This window comes from Pelodiscus sinensis, chromosome 1 (genome assembly GCF_052426305.1).
Source record: "Pelodiscus sinensis isolate ZL-2025 chromosome 1, ASM5242630v1, whole genome shotgun sequence".
Taxonomy (NCBI): Eukaryota; Metazoa; Chordata; order Testudines; family Trionychidae; genus Pelodiscus; species Pelodiscus sinensis.
In genome coordinates, this window is record NC_143052.1 from 122955009 (window position 1) to 122982001 (window position 26993).

A 26993-nucleotide genomic window follows, 5' to 3' on the forward strand; every position below is an offset into this window, starting at 1 on the left:
CTACCCACTTGACTATCTGGGGCACTGACAACTGGAATGCCGCAGATGCAGCCCAAGCTGTCAGCCCCACACAGAACTCACAGATGGAGCCTCCATACTGGGGGTGATGTCCTTCACTAACCTAAGCACCACGCCTCTCACAGAGCTGCAGTAATTACGCCAATGTAGTAGGAGCTGTAGATCACTGGAAGCAATACTGTAGTGCAGATGTTGACAGAGGTAGGTCACAGAAGCTGCTTTGTACTGGCCTAACTCTAGTGTAGACTAAGCTTTAGAATTCAGTTTGCTTCTGCTACCTTAATTCTGCCTGGTAACTATATGCCCCCTCAACTTTCATTTTGTCCTCTTGTGTGGTATCTGGCCCTGTCCTTGCTTGAAGAACACAAGAAGCTTCAAGAAGAAAAAGATAATCTTATGGAGGAAATAGTATCTGAGTCAATATCAAGATTGTACTATGACACGCACATGGAGTGGAGAACAGAAACAAATGTTATGTGGCCAACCCTAATTCTGGCATTAACTTTTTGAGTGCTTGCTTTTGCAACCTTAATACCATTCTTTTAATGTTTAATACATATGTGAGAAGAATATCTAAACCAGATCTGATTTGTACACATTTCTGGGCTCCCCTAAGCTACTCAGAATCAAACTAAGAGTGACCTCAAAAATGTATGTTACTTTAATAGTTTAAAGAAGTTTAGCATACTAAACTGGCTTTAAAATGTAAGCATTTTAAGGAGTTGAGCCAACTTAACCTCTTAAACCACCTTAACATCTTAAACTATCTGATTACCCAGATTTATATGTAGAACCTGACCAGATTTTGAACCTAGTATTTAGTATCCAACAATTTAAAAATATTAAGATAATTACATCCCTATCAATTACCATATGTGGCTGAAGTATATATTATGGCCAAAACACCATGTACTTTTCAACAAGCTGGATCTGGATCCTGGGTTTCTGTAGGAGCTAGTGCAGCAGCACATTGGTAATTTGTAGCAGTTTCAGCTAAGCTAAAAAAACGAGTTTTACTCTGAGTACAATGTGCAGTGAATAAAGCTAGGAGTACAGCATGGCTTGTTTTATTAATATTGATATTAAATTTATTTTATTCTGTCCCTAATTTTCAACCTTCTGCAGATTTTTGTATTGACAATACATAACCACATTACAACTCTCTCAGGGGAAACTGGAAGATCTGGCACCTGGAAGGAGTGGGGCAAGATTTAGATTTGTAGGATAAACATTTTGGGCAGGATGTTTGAAAGTACTCAAGCACTGGCATAAATCTGCTCTTAGTGCAGTCATTATTGGTGGTGCAGATAGAGTTGTCTATATAGTCAAGGTTGCCCAGTACAATTCATTATAAAGCTATGACCCAGGAACTGGTTGGTGCCAATTGGGAGATGGCACAGAGGGTGCACAAAGTGTTATTGGGATCCCTGGGGTCAGATATTTGCAAATAGTTCACTAAAGGATGACGTGTGATACCTTTCCTGAGAGCACAGTTGTCCACTGGTCTTCATAAGCATGGCAAAATTAATATGCACATAATATTTAAGGAGTTACACTTGCATTCTGAAAATTATGTTGTTAAAGCAAATAACCAGGAGGTGACATGTCTCACACTGGTTCCCTTCAAGCAGGAGTAATAAATGTTTATCTCTTTGTCTGGTCATGTATGTGTTGGGCATTTTATGTCTCACAATAGATGCTTGTGTGCATACTGACCCAACTGCTAAACATGAGATTGCAAAATCTTCAAGGCAGGAAATTTACAGGAAGAAATAAACAGTAGGACTATGTCTAGACTGCAAGCCTCTTTCGAAAGAGAGCGTCTAGACTGCACGCGGAACTTTCGAAAAAGCAAGCCACTTTTTCGAAAGAAAGCAGCAAGTGAGTCTGGATGCTCTCTTTCTAAAAAGCCCTGTTTGCTTTCAAGAACACCTTTTTTCGAAAGAGCACTTTCGAAAAAAGGTGTTCTTCCTCGTGCAATGAGGTTTACCGCCGTCGAAAAGCCGCGTTCTTCCTCGTGCAATGAGGTTTACCGCAGTCGAAAAGCCGTGTTCTTTCGATTTAATTTCGAAAGAACGCGGCTGCAGTCTAGACACAGGTGAAGTTTTTTCGAAAAAAGCCTACTTTTTTTGAAAAAACACCTGAGTCTGGACACAACCTAGGGGAAATTGTGTTTACAAGCAAAGACAAGGGATTGTTGGGGTATATCTGGAGGTGCAGAGTTACATATCAATCCTTCACAAAAGGAGGCAAATTAAGGAAACGTCTGAAGGGGAAAAGGAGCAGAATGGATTGGGCTCATTTCCCGCCAGACCTTGGAAATGAACACATGATTCCTGAATCTCAACATTCCTTGGATGCTAGCAAATTTGGCTGGCAGTTGAATGCCATGCTGAAGAACTGGATTATATTCCTGCCTCTGCTGCAGGTGATGCTTCTCAAGACACTACCAAACTTTTCACAGATGGTCCCTAATTATGTGTTCCTAATTTTCTGGTCCAACTTGGAAACAGGAGACTGAGCATTCATAGATGCAAAGTAACTAACTGGGAATGGTAGTTGGAACTTAGATGTGCTACCAAATAGCAAGTACTCTAAAATCAGACCCCGCGTGTCTTGAATTGGGTGTGCAAAACTCCTGGACACTTTTGACATTACTCAGCATCTCAGATTCCTGTCTGTAAAACGGGGATATAATACCACTTTATCTCATTGGGGTGTGGAGAAGGTAAATTAATTAATGTGTGTGAAGCACTCCGATACCACAATGATAAATGACACAGAAAAGCCCACAAAAAAATTAATAATTTTGTTTTCAGAGAAGGGTTTGTATAATGTGCAGGGCCATACACTGAACAATAAGGATAAAACTAAATACTGAACAGCTGCTCACTCAGTGAACATCAACCATCATGTGCACTGAATGAGGCAGGGAAGAAAACCTCTTTAATGTAGTTAAAACTGTATCATAGTGCATACACACAAGGGACTAAATTAGGGTGGCATGGACATTTCCTAAATTTTGAGTGCTTAACTTTGCAACCTTAACATTCCTTGAAGCAGATTTAGGTCAATATTGCGCACTTGCACAAATGCCACCCAATATGCTTATTTAACTCACCTAGTGCAGGGGAAATCACCTCTGGTTTTATTGCCTCTGTGCCATGCAATCCCAGTTAGCTCTAATAATACAGGGTGGGTCAGCAGCGGGAAGGGATGTGGCTAGAGCCTAGAGTGCTCCTGTAATTCTTGATCAGTGTAATGGCCTCTATGGGACTATTATAAGCCAGAATTCTTTATAGCAACCCCGACACTGCTCTTATCTGTGATGGTGTCAGAATTAACACAGGATGACCAAAGTGTCAAACCCTGTTTTGCAAGCTTCTTGACTAAAACTGAATTCAGTGCTTGAAAAATGTGAAGCTTATGGTTCAGTCAACTGATATTTCCATTCAGATGATTTGCAATGATGAAATCATTACAAATGTTAACATTTAAATTAGGGATGTCAACGAGTAGCCAACTATATGATTAACTGATAAGCCTAGGCTTATCAGCTAATTTTGTCAACTACTCGCATTCCCCCCCCTTGCAGCCTCTGTATCAGAAGCAGAAAGGGGGGGGGGGGAGTGGAAGCAGGAGCTGGTGCTGGGGGAGCTGGCACTGGGGGAGCTGGCTTAAAAGCCAGTTGCCCGCAGCACTGGCTCCGTGGTGCCGCCTGCCCCCTTGTGCTGCTGTCTCTATTAGAGGCAGCAGCACAGGAGTGGGGGGTGGGTGGATTGGGGAGGCTGGCACAAAGCAGCGTCTGTCCGTGAAGGGCCCAAGTTCCCTGAAGACAGAGGCTGCTCCACCTCCCACAGAGGCTGATTCGTGGCAGCATTCCCTGTCCGCAGGGGGTCCGAGCTCACGTGGGCAGAGGCTGGTCCCGTGGACAGGGAATGCTGCCGTGAAGCAACCTGGGCCTGCCATGGATAGAGACTGCTCTGTGGGAGGCGGCGCAGCCTCTGTCCCAGGGGAGCTCGGATTCCCCTGTGGACAGGGACTGCTGACTGACCAGCCTCCTCTACCCCCCTCAATCTCTGTCCAGGTGGAGCTCAGACCCCCGTGAACAGGGGCTGCTGCCACCCTGTGCTGCTGCCTCTATATCAGAGGCAACCACGCGGGGCGGCAGGCAGCCAGTCCGCAAGGGGAGCTGGTTTTTAAAGTGGCTCCCCTCGTGGATGGCTCCAACCTGCCACCCTGCACTGCTAGATAGAGAGGCAGCAGCACTGGGTGGCAGGAAGCTCCCCAGGAGTGGGGCTTGGAGTGCACTGGCTGCTGGCCACACCCACGGGGACTATCAAATAGTCGTGTAATCACAGTTTTGATGCCGTTACGCGACTATTCAATTACCAGGTAATTTAAATCCTTAGTAATCTTTAAATCCTTATTAATCTTCAGAACTGGACCATCATAGGGATAAATGAGCCAGTTCATTCCTCAGATTTACAGTTACAGGTAGGTTGTGTGACTATTCATACAGAGTCACTGCATTGGTTTGTGCTTAGTTTTCACACAGAAGAGTTAGGAGTCACTTTTTTTGGGTAGGATTCTGAACACATTTCTTCAGCAAATAGGGATGAGGATTCTGCAATGAATTCTGTGGCTATGGGAGACCCAGGACCCTTGGTTAGTGACCTATCAGCAAAATTCACTACAATTCAAACTACATTTTGAATGTTGCAGGGCACGGAACAAATTCAGGTCTTTTGTTCTTCTAAATTGTGATGTGCCTAGTAATAGGAAATTGGCAGAAGCCCCAATTCTCCTATCATCATATTCCACTAAAGAGGGCTTAAATATTCCACAAGGAACATAAAATATGTGCAAACGGGTAATGCAAGCACAGTTATTAAGTAAAAGTAATCTCCATCTTAAATTCTGATTACCTCATGTAATTAATGGCACGTAGTTGGCTAATAAAATGTTCACTTTTGATACATATTTAGAATGGAAATTCTACTAGAAAACTAATTTTTTTTTGCAGTGGGCTTTTATTTTTCCTTAAAATATTGATAAGTTGTGCATTAATCTGAGCCTTTTCTTACGAACAGTAAAAGATGATCCTTTATTTTTCTTTACACACAGAAAAATATCGCTTATCACACCTAAGTGAGGGAGGATGCATGAAGGAAGAGGTTAAGATTGGACAAAGATAATGGCAAAAATATCACCCTTAAAGAGAAACCAACTGGTTCTTTTAGTCATTTTATTCCATAAAGCATTAAAGAAATGTCACAGCAATTCTTTCTCTCTCGATCTTTTCCAAAACATCTAGATAGGGAGGCAAGTTAATGTATTAGTGCCTGATTGAAGGTCAACTGCAGTCAATAGAAAGACTTCCATTGACTTCAGTGAGCTGTGGGTAAGGCTTTTACAGAAGAATCAGTTGTCTTACCCTGTATGGAAAATCCTACGCTCCCAATTCCCTGGCTGTTGTGCACCAGACATTTCAGTGTGTTCTATAATTTAAAATATGGCATTCAAGTGTGTAATGTATGATAGGTCCATGTCCCTTTCTAGTAATGTCTAGGTCAGCAGCCTTTGTGCAATGCAACCAATAGTACTGAAACCTTTCTGTCTTTTAAATATGAAAAATAGGAGCACTTCATTTTATGGCTCTAGTGCCCAGATGTCACTTAAAGAGACATGACTGTATTGTAAGACAGAGTCCTACTGAGGGGTATTAACTTATAGTGGATGTTTTTGCCATTTAAATACAATTTGGATTAAATGACTCTTCCCCTGTTGTCTCCTCTCAAAAACAAAATATCTTCTCCCACCTTTTCATTTTCTCTGTTCAAGATTAGAAATTAAACTAAATTGTACCTTTGAGATTTGGACCTGAACTTCCCCAGTATTTATTCAGGGCAGTCCAGGTTGAGAGTTTGGTATAAGACCCAAGTCTTTTGAGGATGTATTCTGAACAGCTTTTCACCCAAATAAGTACTTCACAAATGAACACACTTTCAGACACTATCAAGACCAATCAATCACCTCTGGCCAAAGCCTAGCTGATTTCTTGATCTCTGGAAAACAACAGCAAAGTGGAAAATAAGACATGTTGGGGCATTTGATATTTAGTCTCCATCTACCTACATTTGCAGTCCTTCTGGTTTTTGGCAAGCTCAAAGCCAGGCCTACATTCACAGGCAACCCCACCTTTGGGCGTCTCCCGGCAGATATGTGCACACCCGTGATCTTTGTTCATACAGTTCATACCCTCTGTAAAGAGAGAAAGAGAAAGAGAGAGAGAGAGAGAGAGAGAGAGAGAGAGAGAGAGAGACAAGTACTGAAAAAAAAATCCCATTGCAGATTAACTCTAATCAATTTCACAGGTCCATTGTTCCATTGTCAGCATAATTTTTATCTTCCATCTGGAGAATGTCCCATTAGGCAACTGAATGCTGTAGCAATAGGGGTCTAAAATCAACATATGAGCACCATAAATTACAAAACAAGCATCCACTGGGATCCATTATACCTACACTTCAGACTTATACATCACATTAATGCAGCTATTTTTGCGACTATATAATGTAAAGTTTGTAGTGACAGATTGCAAGAGCAGGTGAAGAAGCTGCATGAAATTTAAAAAGAGATTAGAACTATCAGAGCCCACTGGAAATTATATCTTTACTGCCATATGTATTTTGAACATTTAACAGAGTGTAGTGAGTGTCCAAACAATTAATCATTTTTCCCCTTTCCAACTTCAATAACATTAAAGATCTACTTCCCAAAAATCCTTTATGTACTGTAGAAGCGCAAAGAAAAGAGAATAGAATTTTGCAATAAAATGGAGAGACTGTGAAATTTATGCTATAGATTAAAGTGTGTGCATGTTTATACCTTTATGAATTCATGCACAACTTGGGATTCTAGATCGAGACACCTGAGAATTCTCCCATGATGGGGAGTAGTATAGCTCCTTTGGGACAGCAACAGACTACCAGGGACCAAAGCCAGTGGAAAGGCATAAGAGGTTCTGCAAGACTTTGTATTCCTTGTGGATCACTGAAGCCAGATTTTACTTTTTTACCACAAGATGGGGGTTGCAAAACCTGCCTCCCAATAGAAGAATACAGAGGAAATTTAAAAAGATCAAACCCATGGAAGTTTCCTGTCTCATAAGTGGTTACCTGAACTGAATGAATGAATCCACTTCTTTTTTTTTCTAATTTATTGTGTAAAGGCCCAGGGTTTTGGTTGTTGGGTTTTTTTTTTTTTTGGTCTGCCAGAGTTTATGAAATTCTCAGAATGCTCTTTTTCAAATGAGAAATCCAGTAAAGATTATATTTATGCATTTTATATCAAGTTTTACAGATTGATATTTTTGGTTTTCTTTTTATTATAAATTTCCTTTAGTTTTCTTTCTTTGTCAAAATATAGCCTTTTCCCAGCAAGTCCACTCTTTCATTCTCTGTGTATAATATATAACATCATACCAACCGTCTTATAGATACGTAAGACGCACGGAATAGTGTGAATCTTTTTTTTTTATCATCCTAAGAGCCAAGTGTGGGATTTTCCAAAGCACCTTTAGACGACAGACTTTCAATAGGACTTGTGCTTCTAAGGGCTTATCTTCATTTTGAAGTTAGCTGGAGTCCCATTCACACACAAATATCCATAATCTGCATACTCAAGGTGGTGCTTATAACTCAAGGTGCCCAGTTTGTCAGGTGACACAGCCCAAACCGCAAGTATTTACCTCAGCTGTTCACACGCTGTAATGTGGATCTAGGCTACCACCACTCAAGTGATGCTAGGCCTCCAGTGCCTTCTCACAATTCCACACCCTCATCCAGCCAGGACAGTTTCTCCCATGTCCTTTAAAGCCACAAATGTTATAACCTTTGTTATTAAAAACTTGCTAAAAATAACTTCTATGAGAGTATGCATGTTCCAGAAGAGAATGATGTATGCTGCACTGTAGTAACATGTAGTCACATGCAAACAGAAAGTGAATAAAACATCATAAAGGCATGTTTTTTTTTCTGAATGAGCAGATATAAAAAACCTGGGAACAGCCTTGCTGAAGTGTTTGAGGCAATTTATAATCCCTTTCCCCCACACTTCCCCGACAAAGAATTTCAGACACAATGCGTTTGACAAACTGCATTCCTGCACACTACCCTCTGGTCAGAAAAGGATCTAGGAAAGTTAACACATGCCAGATTGAGTCACTCTGCTAAGGAAATGAGGAGGAATTAGACAGATGTCAGTACATATTTAATGACATAGAAGCTTAATGAAGCAAGTGATTATCAGTATTTGCTTTAAGTTACTGAATATTCACCATTGTTAAAAATCACTTTGAGAAGAGCTGAATTGTATATTGCTGGGAATGAAGAGGAATATCTAAGGTTAGGATTAATTGCAAATTGAGAACAAACTGAGATTCAGGGGAGAATTGTATCCAACTATTAGTGTATATTAAAAGAGCATTCCAGGTGGTAAATTCACTGAATATCAGTGGTTTGAGAACCATTATATGAAGCATTTTCTGAGTTTTTGCAGAGTTGTCTGTTCACATGGTACTTGGTCTTCTAGTTTATGTAGCTAAATCACACTGAACAAAGCTAAAAATAAGCTAATTTTAGAAAAGTAGTGAGTGTAGAGGTTAGGGTGCATCTACACAGCATCCAAAACTCGAAATAAGATACGCAATATATGTTATGCAAATTGCGTATCTTATTTAAAATCTATTTCAAAATGGCTAATTTTGAAATTTGGCACATCTACTCAGTGTCAAATTTCAAAATAACGCACTAATTAGGGCCATCCCTTTCCCCTCATGCAATGAGGTTTACTGGGATGGCGAAATAGCGCACCCGTTATTTCAAAAAATATTTTGAAATAATGGGTGGCTTGTGTAGACACAGGATAGCTATTTCAGGATACCTCCAGTGTCCTGAAATAGCCATGCAGTGTAGACCTACCCTTAAGTTGTCACAAGTATGTTGCGTGTTTACAAATAGCAGAGGAAATTGTCCAGGTAATTGATCCATGAGGCACTCTCTTCACTAAGATGTGGTCCAAGCTATGGAATAGGTTTGTACTAAAAATACATTCAATACTTTCTAAACATTATGTTTACATATAGAAAGTGAATGATGTACGCCATCAGTCAGAGATAAGTTGGGCCACACAGCCATCTTGCTGTTATGCTGTGATGGACAACAATGTTTGAGAGCCACACCACAGGAACTATATTGTTGTGATGGATTTAAAGTGTAGCAGCCTGCTGATCTGCAGATTTTATTTATAGTAAGTGGCGTTCTAGCTCTGGGAGACAGGGAAAGGAGTAGAGACAGAGAGCGAATCAAGCGGATTCATGGTGCTACGAAAGTGCTGGAAGGGAGGGGGAGGAGTAGGAAGTGCAGGGCTCTGGTGCCCGTGTGTGAGCGGTGTAAGGGGGAAGGGAGCAGACAGGGGGGCTGTGGGGTTTCTGCAGCTCACTGAGATGAAGGAGGGCCACTCACATTGCCCACTCACTATTCTTAGTTGCTGCCTTAAGGGCTCTTGGGAGCAGGCTCATTGTTTGCTCCTGCTTCCCTTGACACAAAAAAGGAGGATTAAAAAAAAAAAATAAAAGGAGGAGGAGGAGGAGCAGTCAGAAAGTGACACCTCGATTCCAGTCACTCCTCTGCGCTGGTCTGTATACACCCTAATGGATAGCTTGGACTGCTCCTCCTCATGCACAGACAGCAGCCCTGACAGAGTTCATGCAGACTGCCTGAGGCGTCTCCCTAGATGGTGCAGCTCTGCACCAGCTCCTACATCAAGCTGTAGACTAGCTGCCACAATCTAGCCCTAAGACTTTAGTTTAAGAAACAGAAAAAAAACCCAAACAAACTAGGAAATCAGTTGTTATAGAGCAGAGCATGATCCCAATGAAGTCAAATGGGCATCTGCCACTGAATTTTATCAGGCCAAGATTTTAGCCTTCATCATCGTAGGACAAATTGAAGTCAGTGGAAGTGCACCAGCATAAATGAGATAATAGCATGGTCTGATGTGTTGCTCCTTCCTACAACTGAAAAATATATTGTAGAAACCTGGAAGAAACAGAAATAGGAAATACCAAGTTAATCTTTCTAACCCATTTCCCAGCCAATGTAGGATTACACCCACAGTAGGTTTTCTCTAGTGTTTTCTCCAGATCAGTTTTAAATATCTAAAAAAACCAAGAGAACTTTCACTGCATCCTAATGTATTTGCAGGCTTTGTGCTTTTTCCTTGCTTGTATGCAATTTCTCCACTCTGGTTTTGCTCACGAAGAGCTGTTTCTTGCTGATTTGTTCTTTTTTTTGCAGTGATTTGTGGGTACCAGCTTCCAGAATTTATGAGATCACAGGTCAACTGAAAGATTATAGTTCACAAGTGAAGTGAAAGACTAAATGTAGATGAAAGAGAATAATCTGCACACCAAAAAGCCTTCTCTTTTTCCCTCCTAACACTAGTGTCCCAATACTGAAAGGTTCTAGACTTTTTCCTGTCACCAGTAAAATAAAGCAATACTTTATTTGCATGTGCCTGTGTGTTTATTCAATATAGCTGTTAAATAAATCTACCTGCAGTCTGCCTACAAAATTTAATACATGGTCATTATTTTGCCTGTAAAAGAAAGAAACACCTTTTAATACAGGCAGTCCCCGGGTTACGTACAAGATAGGGACTGCAGGTTTGTTCTTAAGTTGAATCTGTATGTAAGTCGGAACTGGCGTCCAGATTCAGCCGCTGCTGAAACTGATCAGTTTCAACAGTGGCTGAATCTGGACACCAGTTCCGACTTACATACAGATTCAACTTAAGAACCCCAGGCGTCCCCAAGTCAGCTGCTGCTGAAACTGATCAGCAGCTGATTTCAGGAAGCCCGGGGCAGAGCAACTCTGCCTCGGGCTTCCTGTAGTCAGCCGCTGGTCAGTTTCAGCAGCGGCTGACTTGGGGACGCCTGGGGCAGAGCCGCTCGGGTGCTGCTGGGTTGGTCCAGTAGCGCGGCCGCTCCTCGGCGCTACTGGAGCAACCCAGCAGCACCCCAGCTGCTCTGCCCCAGGCGTCCTGATTCAGCCGCTGCTGAAACTGATCAGCAGCGGCTGAATCAGGACTCCTGGGGCAGAGCAGCTGGGGTGCTGCCGGGTTGGTCCAGTAGCGCCAAGGAGCGGTGCTGCGGGACCAACCGGCAGCACCCCACCTGCTCTACCACAGGCCCCGGGCTTTGCTCCACGTCTCCCTGGTCTGCTGGGGGCGGGGCACTAGCTGCGTCCCCCCCCAGCAGACCAGGGAGATGCGAAGCAAAGCGGCGGAGGACCTGGGCCGGACCACGGCGCTTCCAGATCAGCTGCATAAGGAGAGAGAATCCCAGAGTCTGAGCTCCAGACTAAGCCCAACCACCTACCTGATCCTAGCTGATGGGCCAGCAGCAGCCCATCCTGTGGATCTTTTATTCCTGTGTAGACACAGCCCTAGTTATCACAGATCCCTTAATAGTACTACTGCACAAAATGTAAGGCTGATGCAATGACTTTTCCTATAGTACTACCCTACAAAAATGTTGTTAGGTCACTGGCCTTGAAAATGATTAAACCCAGGTTGACTGTGACACTCATATATTGGTCAACTTTTATTTTCATTCACACTCCCTCTTCTTGCCACTTTCCTACAGGGCTGAGTGACTTACACAGCTCTCTTCCAAACTTGTGATTGTACCCCAGGCTGTCATTCAAGTTGATCTCTCTGAGGTCTGCTGGTGTCACAAGCCCTTTGGTCTGTCCTTTGTGAGCTTTCATCCACAATCAGTGCAAGAGCATCCTACCAGTATAGCTCTTTGGTCTCCACTGGGGATGCTAATAGGAACATGGCCTTCCTGTGTTTACTTTATTCAAGAATTTCAGCCAAGGATTTCGACTTCCAAGGCCAATGAGCTTGCATGGAATTGTTGGAACTGAGTAATTTGAGCCTCTCTTTTTTTGTCTAACTAACTTTAGTACCAAGAAAGACAAGCAATGACGCATTATGTTAAAGTTACACCCAGGAATAGCTGTTACAAATGAGTTACATACATGAGTACAGTAAAACTATGGCCGATGGGAGCTGTGGGGGTGACAACCGCAGGTGGAGGCAGCTCACAAAGCCATCAACTCATGCCTCTGTTTAGGATCAGCAGGGACATGTTGCTGCTTGCAGGGAGCTAGCTAAGGTGAGGATCCTGCACCTTGAAATCCCTCCTTCCCAGAACTGGCACCCTCTCCCATGTCCCAACCTCCAGCCCGGAGATCCCTCCTGCACTCTGAACTCCTTGGATCTAGCCTGTAGCCTCCTACTGCACCCCACGCATCTCATCCCTTGCCCCACCTGATAGCCCTCACCCCCTCCTTACACCTCAACCTCCTGCCCTAGCCCAGATCCACCTGCCACACTCTGAGCCCCACCACACCCCCAGTCCAGAGCCCATACCCCCTTCAGCACCCCATTACCCTGCCTCAGCCCAAAGCTCACGCGTATACTCCAAACTCTTAATTAAACAGAACATTTGGCTAGCTCTCACACCCCATTTCCTCAACATATTGGATAGAAAGCGTTACTGTACCATGTGTTATAGGACATTATAAACACACCAGTACAAGATCTTGAAGATGGGTATAAGACAGGCTTATAAGCAATCATTGGCGCATTGGATTTTGTAACAGTCTATAGCATTGACTTGCCATATAATACAATATCTAGTAATAATAAATTACCCATTAGTAGCTATTTATAAATGAATCCTTAATATAAATTACAACAAAAAATGTCCTGGCACTAATGCTGGGTGACATTTTATTTATTTGCTACTGGATTCCCAGTTATCCCATTAAATGTTGGTAATGACTCCAGTCTGGGCAGGAGATCAAGAAGTGGCTGATAATCTATTGATAAGTGGTTTGCTGGGAAAAAAAAGGTTACTTAATATTGGTTTTCTGGTTAAGACCAAGTATTTTGCAGCTGTGTAACCCCTGACAATTATGGTCCATGATAAAAACAAGGGGCCAGATCTATCTGAAGCTAAGATTTAGGTACCATCTCAATACACAAGATCCCCACTAGACTGACACTGAACTCTGTAGGTGCCTAAACTCACTCTGTTCCTGAATTTTTCCTGAAAAATCCACCTACGTGCCTAAATTTCTGCCTCTGGGTACGCGCAGAGTTGTCTCAGGCCAGAATCCCACTCCTACGTCTTAAGCCTCAGCTTTCACATCAGTTGAAGATAAGCACTTCTCTGTTTCTGTTGGCTGTGGGACCCTATCTGGTAGGTGTGCTCAGAGCATGCCTATCTCTAAACAAAATGGCTAGTTGGGCTGTAGTGAGGACCTCCCATATAATCTTTAGCACAGTGGTTAAAGCACGTGACCAGGATGTAGGAGTCTCCAGGTCAAATTCTGCCTTTGCCTGACAAGGAGTAGCAATCTTCCACTACTGAAATGAACGCCATAGCCACTGGACTTGAGGATATTCTGAGGTGGATCCCCCTAAATCTCTCCTGTTGAAGCCATTTCACTTTAATTAAATAGCCATTGGGCCAGATACAGTGACAATCATGCTATGGTTAGGGCCCTGAACTGAAAGGAGGGAAAATGCTCCGTTCAAATCTCTTTTCCATATCACACAGCTGGGGAAATTGAATTGGGGTCTCTCCTATTCTCGATGAGCACCCTCATCCTTGGGCTTAAATGATTGTGTGTGGGTAGGCTGGCGTCTAAGCCTTCTCACAAGGAATAATGTAGGCACCTCAGCTTGCTGATTCTAGGAGAGGGGATCCTGGACGTGAATTGCTAGCTGATAGGGGTGCTGAAACAATTTGTACAGAGGGGGTGCTGAGAACCACTGAACCAAATTATAAATGCTGTCTATAATGGAAACCATGTCTAGCCAGAGGATGCGGCTATACTCCCAGCAACCTTAGTTCTAGCACCTACACTAGCAGCAACAGGGGCCTCACAAAGGAGTGGGATCTAAAACACCCACGTCTTGACAGCATCAAGATTGGCTAGTTTAGGCAGTGAGCTGCCTAGTGCGCTGGCTTTTGTGGATGCCATTCCCAGGCACCTGTTCTCTTCCCATTCATTACATAGACAGCCTTAGAGACAATCACAGGCTTTTGTGGATCCCAGTGATTTTCAAGGAACCTAAAAGTTAGGTATCCGTTTGTGTATCCAGACTTACATCTTCTCTCCCTGATTACCTCTATGACCTATTATGTTTTTACCTTTATAATTCTAAATATTAGATGATGTCCAACACAAAAATGTTTGTAAAAAGCTTGCCATTCCTTGGGGTGAGTGGGAAATCTACACATCTCCTGAATACCTGGAAAGAATTCAGTAAAGTCCCTGGGCTTCTGGGAGTTGGGAGAGCAAACCAAGAGCACTGAGCAGTGAGAGTGCATGGCAAACTTTGCAAAATAGCCTCTTGGGTCAGGTATGGAAAATATGCTCATGTGAGCACAAACAAGCAGAAGAAGTGATTGAAGATACTAAACACACAGCTGCAGGTCCAAAACAGTTAACGGAATATGGATCCACATGGTGACTTGAATTGCTTTTTGAGGGCAGCCAACTCACTACCCACACCTCCCTGCACTTCTTGGCATGCTCAGCGCAAGCACCTGTTTTTGCATATTTGTCCTTACCATTTTCAATGTGAACATAATGCCCTGAACAAAACCAACAACTAACCAAACAACAAAGCGTCAAAAGGCTTCTGATGAATTCCTGTCCCCGCTGAAGTCAATGGCAAAACTCCCATTGATTTCAAAAGGGCTTGCATTTCTTCCTTAGTATTTGAGCCATAGAATTTGTTCAGTTCTTTTGGACTCTTTCTTTCCATTTATAAGGGCTTGATTCTGATTGGTGAAGAGCATGGTTGCTGTCATCACAAACCAGGATCTGACCCAGTGTGAGGAAACAAAGGAACACATACTTGGTTTATTTTGCTGAAAATAACAAAGGAGGAAACTAGTTGACTGCACAGTACCAGCTGACATCCACTGGATGATCATGACACGATGGGCAAGACATCATACATAATACTGCTATTTATGAATAGATCAGTAAAACTAATTGAGACATCTTTTTTCAGATAGGCTAAGAACTATTCAGCTATTTCATGCTCTGATATTTTCTTGCATTGTTAATCAAATCAGTGTGTTCTTTCCCCATTCAAGATTCCCTGAACAAGTTGATTGGTTCAATTTAAAACTTTTAAAAAAGAAATCTACTTGGGTCTGTCAATATATCTACTCATCTGGAAGATTTAAAAACATTACAGAGCAAATGAACCTAAGGAAAAACAATCCATCACTACACAGTACTATAAATCCTGGACATCATGCAGGGGGAAAAATGCATGCAGGTTACACAGCAAACAAGTATAAGTTTGTTTAGCAATTACATGTTTAGAAATAAAACATGCTTACGGTCATCTTTAGCAGACAAGCTTGTGGTCTTATGCTTGACAGGATGCTCCTGCTCTGAGTGGCAGCCAGAAAAACCACATCTGTCAGCAAGCCCTGAAGAGGGGTTTTGTCTCAAGATTTAAAAATAGGCGTGTGTCAAAAAACACAACTTCAACTTGTCAGCATGGAAGGCAAAGATTTGCAATTCTGCAAAGGTACAGTAGCTTTGGGGGAGGGGAAGGGAAGATAAAATGCAAGTTTAGGGATTTAAGAACAGTAAGAGTGACTGAGCAAATGCCATTCGACAGAAGAACAGAGGCAGGGAAAGGAAACAGGTTTATGTCTTCCAACATAACTGAATGTGATTCTCTTGGGCAATCAAGGCCACAGGTCAAGGAGTTTCTGGCTGCACAGGTTTCAGTTCAAGCTAGGTTAGTAGTGACTGAATATTATCCCTGCATGAAGGCTACTTGGCAATCTCAGACCAGTTCTCACACCACAATACTGCTAGGAGTTGGTGCCAACTGACACACTTGTCAGCAGTCTAGGAAAGAGAGCAAGTATCAAACTCCCTTCTCACATATAGTTACAGTCCATCCAGAGGGAAATTTACCATGGTAATGCAGGGAATCTAGGGCTGCAGCTGCCAACACTATACCTTCTAGGAGCGCTCAGCTCACATAAAGAGACTTACAATAAAATATGAAAACAAACCCCAGAACAGATGGCTAGATTGTGCTACTCTTCTTTAATCTTTAGATTGCATCTTGGTGACCACTCTTTAGATGGGATAACAAGGAGACAGAAATGTTTCACAGGTTAAGCACTGTGAGGATACTTTGCTATGGCACCCCCCACAAAAAAAGCAGGCCCAGAAAGACAAGAAGCCCAGAATAGTGAGATGTCTGCGAGGGAGGTTTGGGTGAGGAAACGAGTTTCTGTGTTTGAAAAGTCCCACCCCACTCCTTCAGGGTGTGCTGGAGGATCTGAAACACCAGCAACTTGGAATATGATGATGTGGTTGTGGCTCCCAGAAATCCTGCTGCCTTGGCTTCTCAATACACTGTCAGGAGCCATTCAAACCCCAATTGCTGGGTGGCACACAGTATTTACAAGGTCCACACTGCCTCACGGTGGGCCCCAAAACAAAGGCAGCCAAAATGAGCGGTGACTTCTCAAAATGTACTTTGGGTCTAATATCTCAAGCACCTTTGAACTGGAAATAGCAGTATCACTTAATATGGACCTAGGAAACTAGCTGCTCACTCTTTTTTTCAAGAGTCTTCTGTACTTATTTCTGATCCTGGAGGTCCATGAGATATCAGACATGGGGCAGGGGGTTCAGAAAATATATTTTTGTCCTCCACTAGGGAAAAATTCACTTATTCATCAAAAATGATGTCTGCTTCCTCCCAAAAATTAATACTTTTTAGCTGTCCGATGAAGAATTGAATCTTCTATATATTTGAGAGAGTTTGTGTATCTCTGTCTATCTGTGAGTCTGTTCAAGAACGCCTTCCAAACGGTAAGAGCTAGGACTACCAAATTTGATATGCAGTGTCATTTTATCATAATTTAAAGTAAGGTCAGGATTTTGTTGTGCCAGGACAATGGGACAGGAATTCAATTGTTTCTCATAAAATGAAAAGGGAGGGGTCTGGTAGGAGTGACATTTATACTGAATAATGACCACAGGGGGGCAGCAAGAGACCAGAGATGGGCACCGGGAACATGCACCCCTTTCTTATCTGTGCTTGGTGGAGCTGCAGCATCCATAGAGAGATGCTTCTTACCTGGTCCCAAGCTGCTGCAGTGACAGAAGGCTAGAATTGTCCTCTCTCCCCAGGGCAGCCTGCATACTGACTCCCTCCTCCCCAGCCTCACCCAAGAACAAAGATTTATATGAAGAAAAACAAAAATTATTTCAGTTAAAGACCTGAGCAATGCCAGGTAAAGCCTCTAGTTATTTTATATGGAAAGTAGACACTGACCACAAACATTTTCATTTAGTTGAAACCACAATTTTCTGCTAAAAAAAGCTTGAAAGGACAAATTTGAACCAGCTCTAATAAAACTTTAAATCATGACAATCTGATTTATTTAATAAAAAGAGTAGGGATAATTTTTTTTAAGAAGAGAGTTCTATGTTATAACTTCTCTCTCCCTCTGAAGCTTGTACAGCTGGAATCATGAGGCTAATGCAGCCTTGTTTTGCAGGCAATGAGATGTGAAAAAATCATTCCAATAAAATATTTTAAACCTCAAACATTTCTGGAACAGTTTTTCTGTAAGACAGGTTACAAACCCAAAATACATGATACTGAAGTGTGGTATAAATGTTTTAACAGCATTTGCTTGGGGTGACCTCCATAACTTATTCTGAACTCCCACCAGTAAAACTTTTATTCCACCTTCCAATATCATGTAAAAAAATATAAAGCATGTCTGTGACTAATCAGCACCTTTGAAAACAGGGCTACTTAGTTAGTATCCTTAATTTCAGTCTTGCTTTTTTGAGTAAGCTGTAAGGCATTTTTTTCAATACAATAGATTCAAGCAGATTTCTTATTTTAGGTCTTCCTGAGCTTTAACTGATCCCAGTTTATCACAAATGGAGCCACAAGGGACAGCCATAGATTGGACATTTGCACTTCTATGTAAACTTTTAATGGAAGAGCTATCTTAGCAACATCTATGTTCCACCAAGAATATACCCATAATACATGTCTCCTTTTGTAGACGCGAAAATATCTCCCAAGACCTTGACTTGCAGATATTCCCTACTAACGTGTTACATGACCCAAGTCAAATAAACAGTCTCCTATGAGAGTACAAATCTATTCCTGAAAAAACTGACTTTAGTTCTGTTGTTTCTACGAGATTATTTTTGTATAATGAACAAATACCAAAAGACATTTCTGAGTACTTTGTGTTGATGGCTGGTGAAAGTTTAATAGATGCCATAGATTTTTTCCAAGTTTCCTTTTACATAAACAGCATGAAAAGACATGTCACAAGACACATTATAACACTAACACTAAATTATAGAGAACGTGGATAAGTAACTCTAGGAGCTGAAATGGGACCAAAAGCTTAGCTTAAACTAGCCTTTGGTCTTATTTTTTGCAAAACAACCCCCTGAAGACTCAACTCAAGAAAAACAGTCTTAATTTGGCCTAATTTACAGAGCCATGCATGGGCAGTTGGTAGGTGGCTGTTGATGGGAATGGGGGGGACAATTCAGTGGCAAGAAAGGAAGGGTCAATGTTATCTGTCTTAATCAAAACAAGTGTCACTTTAAGATACTTCATGGCCTTTCAAAAAAGCAAAGCAACTAGTATCTAGGTGCGTGCTCTTCTCCTGCTCTGCACCGAGGCTTTGTTCCCACACCACCTCTTCTCCCAAAGCCCCCTTCTTGCACCGCCTCATCTCACCCTCGCTCTATTCTCTTGCCCCAGTGCCTCCCACTCACTGCGAACAGAGTCAGTGGCTATGCATGCCTATGTCAGAGCATTCACAGAGTCAATGAATGCACAAAAAAGGTGTAAAGCTCATCTTTGCTTTTGCCAAACTTTGGATTACTGGGTGCATAGTCTGCTCTAATGTACGCTGTTACTCATTGCTCAAAGGGCCAAAAAACCTAGCTGTAGATTGGAATCTTGCCTCTGGCCACACCCTCGATAGTCGATAATCTCTACCGTGGCTCTATACTACCAGAACATTCTTCTACATTGAGCTGATGTATCTAGCACCACATATGCTGGCTCTAATGGCCAGATCCTGCCGACAGATAGCGCATGGCACAGTTTCTGAACCTTCCTGGATGATCTCTCTGGATCTAATCCACCCCACCTCACCCGCTTCAAATATATTTTGAAAATGTCCTTAGCCATTTCATTCAGTCTCATTTCATCTTGCTTTATTTAGAAATGGGCCAAAGAGCGGGAATGCAGCTCCAGCCACAATTTCCACCATTTTGAACTGCATTCAGAAAATAGGTCCCTTTCTATTTTGGATACAACCTGGAACCAAAATGCTCTCACATTTTTGGATCTAATGATTCAGCTCCCAGTTTCTCCAGAATTCAGAGATAGGGAGACATACTGGATAACAGATGTCAGGCCCCTCTCTAGTTTCAATGTGTTCCTTTGTTCCTTTTATAGAACTATATCATTTGATGAGTTTTTGAAAAATAAAATAACTCAGAATTATGAAATCACAACTGAACCAAGAGTGAATACACTGACATTGTGCAAAAGCACAGCTTACTCTATATAGTGGGATGTCAACACATGAAGAGAGTGGAATGCTTCATATGAAAAGTAAGCATTTTTGTGAACTTAATATAATTGGGGCCATTAGATTTGCAGTCTAAACTTATTAAGCTGTACAGCACTAGTGTTGGCAAATGCTAAATTAACCAGAGCTAACTATTTCAGTAATTTCAGATGGTTTGGCCCCTTTCCACTCTCCTCTGCCTCTTGATTGATTATTTAGAGGGTTCTGGTGGTAGAGCTCATAAATTTTCAAAATTCTTTCAAGTTGTTTTTGTTCTTCTGATCAAAGAAATGTTTATGTACCCTTCCCATACTGTGTCTCTTTAAACCATTGGCTTTTTCAAAGTGGTTTTTCTTTAGCACTATAATGTGATGTACACAGAGAGGTAAATGATGTTGGAATCCTTTCTGCCCAAAACCAGTGTGTAAATCTTCAGAAAAGCAAAGTTCATGGGTGCATTTAAAAGGGGCACAATCTGTTTGTGCTTAAAAGAAAGTCCCCCTTTATTGTCTGTTGAGAATGACAATGCCAGAATGTGTTATTCTAAAGAACCGTTGCCATGGTGATGCCATCAATAACATAATTTTCTGCATCCTTGTCCCTTTAAACACATAAGGAACGCAACAAGCATTGGTAAATGTGGAAAAAAAAGAACAATTACCTTTTCTCTCTCAAAAGCAGAGGAGAGTTTTTTTTCACCTCATCAATAGAAAATTATGTAGAAAGGAATAATAAAGACTGTTACAAGAAGCACGAAGAAGCCTATTAGTGACAAAACTTTTTTTCTTTCCCTGAATAATTACAGCTCTTCAAGAAGAAATCAGCCTAGTCTAAGGACCCTTTGCAAGCTTTAGATGGTAAAACAAACATTTGACTATACAAGGATTTCCCTTTCATGTACCTTTCCAAGGAAAAAACAAGTAAAACTCCAGAGCACGAATGGGAGAGAGAAAACTAGAGAAACATCTGCTGCAATTAGATTTTTAAAACTCCATGCTTTGGAGTAAAAAAACTCATATCAAAGAAGTTATACAAGTGACAAGATCAATGAAGCTCCAAGCCACCAGGTACAACTAATCTGTGGTGGGAAAGTCCTGCTATTTAAATGATGTGATAATAGAAACCTATTCTTATTTTGTACTGTGGTACTAAAAATAAAAAAAGGGATTTCAGGTGAAGTAATGCTATGAAATAGTTATAAAATCCATAGAAGAGTTACATACTTGATTTCATTCAAATTAAAACTTCAAAGATCATAGCAACATGGTAGTTGGATAGAACTGAGTCATAATTATTAAAGAAGGACATTGCTAAAGGAAACACCCTTCTACTGAGGCTACCTCAAGCTGCAGAGGCAACTTCTGCAACCCTTAGAACTTGCAAATAGGGGCATGTCCTGAAACATGAGGGACCCTCATGTTGGTGGAAGAGGACTGAACATAATATGCAATGGTAAGACATAGGGAAATCTGTATTGCAGGAGGGTGGTGGTTGTTTTTTTTTTTTAAATCTCCTCACTCTAAAGTATCAGAGATGGCCACATTCTCAGAAGACAGAGTCAGCTGGTACTCAGAGGTGGGACTGAGAACTCTCTCTCAGGTGAGTGGCTGCCTGGCTCCAGCTCACATGCTCAGAGAGTAAATGATTGCCTTATATGGAGATGGGAAGGAATTTCCCCCTAAGGTCAGAAGGCCAGCCATCTCAGAGTTCTTCCCCCTTCCTTTGCAGCAGGGGCTGTAGGCCTCTTGCGAAAATAATCTGGCTACATTTTACATAATTAATTCTCTCTGAGGGGGGGGGGGCACTCAGGCATTGGTGCATCATCAACACTTTGGTCTAATTTTAGTTGCTGGGGTAGTGTGTGGGTGCTGGATAGTGTTCCCACTAATTTTTTCCATCTGGAATACATTTTGTTATGTGCACCAAGGCATGTGTGTGTGTGTGTGTGTGTGCACCACCAGTAGAAACGCATGCTGCTGGTTGCAGGTGCTATGGGTGTGCTACTAATCAGCTGGGAGGCATTTGAATCTCTCCTGGGGGGCTGCCCAAGTTCTCAGCTTGCAGGGAACACTGGTGCTGGACGGTGTTGGTGACCTATCATATACAGGAGGTCAGATGAGATGTTCTGAGGATCCCTTCTAGCTTCAGCATCTACAAATCTATGAAAATGCTGCTCAGTGCTCTGCAATATAGTGAAGGTCATCATGCACTGGCTGCTTACAAGATCCAAATGACAGGCCTTCTCTTTCATAGTAACTATGTCCATGTCTGCGCTACAGCTAAGGATGTGATTCCCAGATTAGGCAGACATACTCATGCTGCTAGTTCTCTTCTGAGCTACTGTGCTAGAAATACTATGGCAGCCATGACAGCATGGCAGTGATGGTGTATTCTAGCCTCCTTGAGCACATATCCACAGGGTTGAGACAGGTTTGTAGCCCGTACTTGTGCAACTGTGGCTACATTACTCTTTTGGTGTGCTAGCTCAGATGGCAGCTAGAATGAGTATGTCTGCATGAACCAGGAATCACACCCATAGTTTGGCATTGTTTACGATGTGGGCTAGGGGTGAAGAGGGAGTAGAGAAGATCTGTGGCTTTGTTCTCCCTATGATGGGCATGGGATGTGGAAGGAGGGAAGAGAACATAAGTAAATAAAAGGGGATGGGGAGCAACAGAATCTGTGGGGTGAAGCTGTACAGAAATTGAGGCCCAGAACAGGAGCTCCCAGGATCAAACTCAAAGATGCACCAAACAACGGTCTTTCTAATTTTTTCCATCCATGGTTGGAATACATTTTTGTGTGTGCACCAAGGCACGTGCAGAAGTGCACCACCAACAGAAACACATGCTGCTGGCTGTGAGAAGCTGTGGGTGCTCTGCCAATCAGCTGGGTAGCATCTGAATCTCTCCTGGGTGGCCCCCCAAGTACTCAGTTTACAGAGAACACTGGTGCCAAAACTTCCTACATCAGCCCTAAGGATTGCTAAAAGGCATCATACCTCATATCAGTTGCAAAATAGGCGGATCCTCTAGTTTGAAAATTACAAATATAACAGAGTTAAGTCATTTGAAAGATACAACACAGATGAGAAGGCTGAAACTTTCTCTCTCCAGAATTACTAGGGAGGCTTACGAAAGACTAATACCAGTTCAGCTTCGTTTCCAGACTGACTATAGCAAGTCCACTGCAGTAGGGAACCAGACATTGCTGCAAGGCCTGAGTTCTGTTCGGATCTCTGCCACTGGCTCATTATGTCACTTGATCTGTTGCTGCCTCAGTTTTCCCATCTCTAAGATGGAAATAGTGCCATTGTGCAGCTCCTTGAGGTTTATGGATGGAAAGGGCTGTGTAATTCCAACCCAAGTGGTTTACCAGTATACAGGCAGTCTCCGGGTTACGTACAAGATAGGGACTGTAGGTTTGTTCTTAAGTTGAATTTGTATGCAAGTCGGAACTGGTACATATTGTAGGGGAAACTCTAGCCAAACATTTCTCCAGAGCTCAGTTTTATTCTCCCACACCTCACTTCCCTCAGTCCTTTATTCTCAAGCTGAGGTGTCTGCTGAGAAAAGCCGCTCCACGTCTCCCTAGTCTGCTGGGGGAGGCCGCTAGCATCGTGTCTCCCTGGTCTGCTGGGGGGAAGCAGCTAGTGTGGGGTTGCCTCATCCCGTTTGTAAGTAGGGATCCGATGTAAGTCGGATCCATGTAACCCGGGGACTGCCTGTACAGTATCTATATATAGAGGACCAAATTTTCTCTTTATATGCACCCTTAACAACTCCACTGAAGGCAATGAGATTTCATTCATTTGAGCTGAATTTAAGCCAGATAATTTAGCATTCGCAATATTAGTACTAGACTGGTTTTGTTTTCTGGGGAAAAGCTTCTGCCCCTCTATCTATATTGTCACATATTTAAGCCTTATTAAGAAATTTTTGTGAAAAAGCTTTAAATAAGCAGCTAGAATCAGTAAAACAGCTGTAACAGCTGAGATACTGTTAATCAAATTTCCCAGAAACCTAAATTTAGTCAGTTTTTTTCTGTGCATATGGATATTACCCTTTATCCCTGAAATCCTAGATAGAGGAGAAAACCTCTTGGAAAGAAACAAGCATTCTCTTCCCTTCTACTTTGCCTGATACTTGGAAAGAAAAAGAATTACCATCCACAACTTGTAATTTCATAGCCAGACCAAAGAGGCCAAAAGTTGAGCTGCAGTATATGAACTCTTATAACAACCCACTGAGTAAATGTCAGCATAATGAACTGGTGTGGCTGATGAATTAGTAAGAGGCACACAAATGACTAAGATACTTTTAAAAGCCACTAGATCATTAGATATTGAGAACACAATTTTTGTATTAAGTATTCCAAGTACACAAATATTTTGTTGAGCAACAGTTTCTTAGCTATTTCAGACACTTTTAGTCTGTATACCTGGGTTGTAAAAACATAAAAAACAACAAATAGTATAGCAGCACCTTAAAGACTAACAAAACATATTGGTATCATGAGCTTTCGTGGGTACAGCCCACTTCTTCAGATGATTGGAGTTGTGTTAAGAATAACTGCATGTAGATCACTTCCATTGTGTACTTAGTGCATTTTGTATTATTTAAATCTGACCTTCCTTCTGTGGAATACAGGAAGAAGTTTGTGTGTAAATCATGGTGTACACTTAATCAAGAGCCATTAACTTAGGCAGGAGCCCTTTTTAAAATAATCTGGATTTTTTTTTAGAAAAATCTCTTTTTAAAATAAATTCCTTTAGAACACATTCATCCAGTTAATGAGCTCTAGGATACTTGTGTTGTCAGTAGAAAGACACAAAGACTTCTACTGGTGAGCGTTCCACTGACTTCAAAGGGACTACTGTGGTATGTAAAGTTCAAACCTGCATAAGTCTTCATAGGATTGGAACCTGCATTATTGAGATAATTCTTTTATAAATGGATTAAAAACTGCATTGACAATGTATTTTTTAATGCATGGATTCATAGGATGATAGCAGCAGAAGTCTTTAGAAAGCTGGTCTGTTGTGTATACAGAGATGGGCAATAAACCAGCTGTAGATCCACAATAATGATCTACAAGCATCAAAAATCAAATCTTGGCCCCAATGCCCAGAAGACTTTGGGGCCTCTTTTGCATGCCTTCTGTGGGAAGCTGCACATCATCTACTCAGTGAAGGCAAATCCAGATCTGAATTTTCCAAGTTTTATTTTCCTTGTTTTTTACAGTGATACGTACCACAAGCATCATTTTACCTCTCTTCTGCCTTATTTACTGAAAAACACTTGGAGAGGGGAGAAAGAGTATATACAAAAAGAAATGCACTTGGTCAGCAACTTTCTGTGTTCTCCTTGTTATCATCAAACATTTTTGTTAGAATGGCGTCTATTTCCTCATCGCCACCCAGATTTTCCTCCTGTCCCAGCCTGCAGTGAAGTCATATTCTGGTGTTTATGTTATCAGCAAGTAAATAATTTGGATGTCACAAATGTATTTGACAACTGGGCTGTGTCTAGACTGGCCAGTTTTTCCGGAAAATCAGCCGCTTTTCCGGAAAAACTTGCCAGCTGTCTACACTGGCCGCTTGAATTTCCGCAAAAGCACTGACTTCCTACTGTAAGAAATCAGTGCTTTTTGCAGAAATACTAAGCTGCTCCCTTTCGGGCAAAAGTCCCTTTTGCGCAAAAGTTTTGCGCAAAAGGGCCAGTGTAGACAGCTGAGATTTGTTTTGTGCAAAAAAGCCCATCGCGAAAATGGTGATTGGGGCTTTTTTGTGCAAAAGCGCATCTAGATTGGCCATCGACGCTTTTCCGCAAAAAGTGCTTTTGCGGAAAAGCGTCCATGCCAATCAAAAGCATTTTCGGAAAAGAGCGTCTAAATGGAAAATTTTCCGTTAAAAGCATTTCCGGAAAATCATGCCAGTCTAGACGTAGCCCTGGAAAAAAGCCACAGCGCTTTTCAACACCCCCTAGAACCACAAAGTATGGCGGTTGAGGAGGAGATGGGTAAGAGCTAGATACTTTCTGACTGTGCTATTGGAGAGAGTGCTGCGCTCAGTGGCACCCCTCCTTAAACCTTTTCTTGTAACTTGAGCTCTCCTACTACTAGACTACTTGCGGACACATGAGTCAGGAGCAGCATTCTCATCACACTAAGACATGCCCTCTCTGAAGTCTTCAGCTATTCTCCCGACCTCCTTGTGCTTCTACTGGCTGCTCCTTAGATAGGAGCTTTGGTGATGAAGGCCCCTTGCCCCCATTCCTTCATCAACAACGATGCCATCATCATCTAGCCTATACATTGTACATTATATGAATGCTTATGCTCAAAGGGCAGCCAACCATCAAAGTAAAGGAAAGAGAATGACAAAGACTAGTCAAATTGCAACTATATGGGTGACGTGGGGGGGGGGAGGAAAGAGAGAGAAAAGAAGAAATGGATGGAATGGACTTCAGATGGGGCGGTGATATGGAGAGGCAGGGAGAGTAGCTGAATTAATACAACGTTCAGACAATTTATAAAGGCACGAGTTTGACATTTTGTTCAAAACTTCTAGGATTTTCTCTATTATGTTAAGATTACTTGAATGTCCCTGGAGATCCTGATTTCAGAACAAATGTATTTTTTAGCAACAGCAATTGCATTTTCTGGGAAGACTTGATTTCACTAGCTATAATCTTTCCTGCCACATAACTTTATAACCAAGCTGCTTGCACAGTGACATCAGACTAGGCATAAGTACCATCATCACTGATATCCACTAATACAATGAGACTGGAAATTATATCTTTAGGAGCAGAGTATATACAAGTCAGTAGCTAAAACTATGGCACCAAACAATTGTTTCAGGCTCCAGTTACTACCCTGGATGTACTCCTTAGCATTTTTAAGGGGCCTATGAAATGAGCTTGTGTAAGAAAAAGTATGTTTCTTGTTTCACCAGAAAGTATTATTATTTGGGTTATTACAGTCATAATGCAAAACAAAAAACAAAACCACACCATGCCACCAAATTATAGCTTGGAAATTTTGCCATATGAGTTTGGATTATATATCATTTTAATAGTTGCTTCATGTTGTTTCGATGTATCACTGATGCAGTTATTTTGCTTCAATCATAGAAACAGTACAACAAAGACTGTGCCATTTAACAGTGAGTTTAAATCCAATCTGACACTAATCCACATCCTTAAACATTATA

At 41.8% G+C, this 26993-nt stretch overlaps 1 protein-coding gene across 8 annotated transcripts in view; it reads right to left on the reverse strand.

Moving 5' to 3' along the window:
- Window positions 1-26993, reverse strand: part of SCUBE1 (signal peptide, CUB domain and EGF like domain containing 1) — a 294385-nt gene that overhangs the window by 143334 nt on the left and 124058 nt on the right. For 4 of the 8 annotated variants that reach the window (XM_006127715.5, XM_006127713.5, XM_006127714.5 and 1 more), the window contains exon 5: window positions 6157-6282. The exons of 2 other annotated variants lie outside the window; for them this stretch is intronic. In XM_006127715.5, coding sequence (XP_006127777.3) covers window positions 6157-6282 — 126 coding nt within the window. The remainder of the gene's footprint in view (window positions 1-6156; window positions 6283-26993) is intronic. 2 more of the 8 variants (XM_014575791.4, XM_075899450.2) reach the window with 1 other exon arrangement.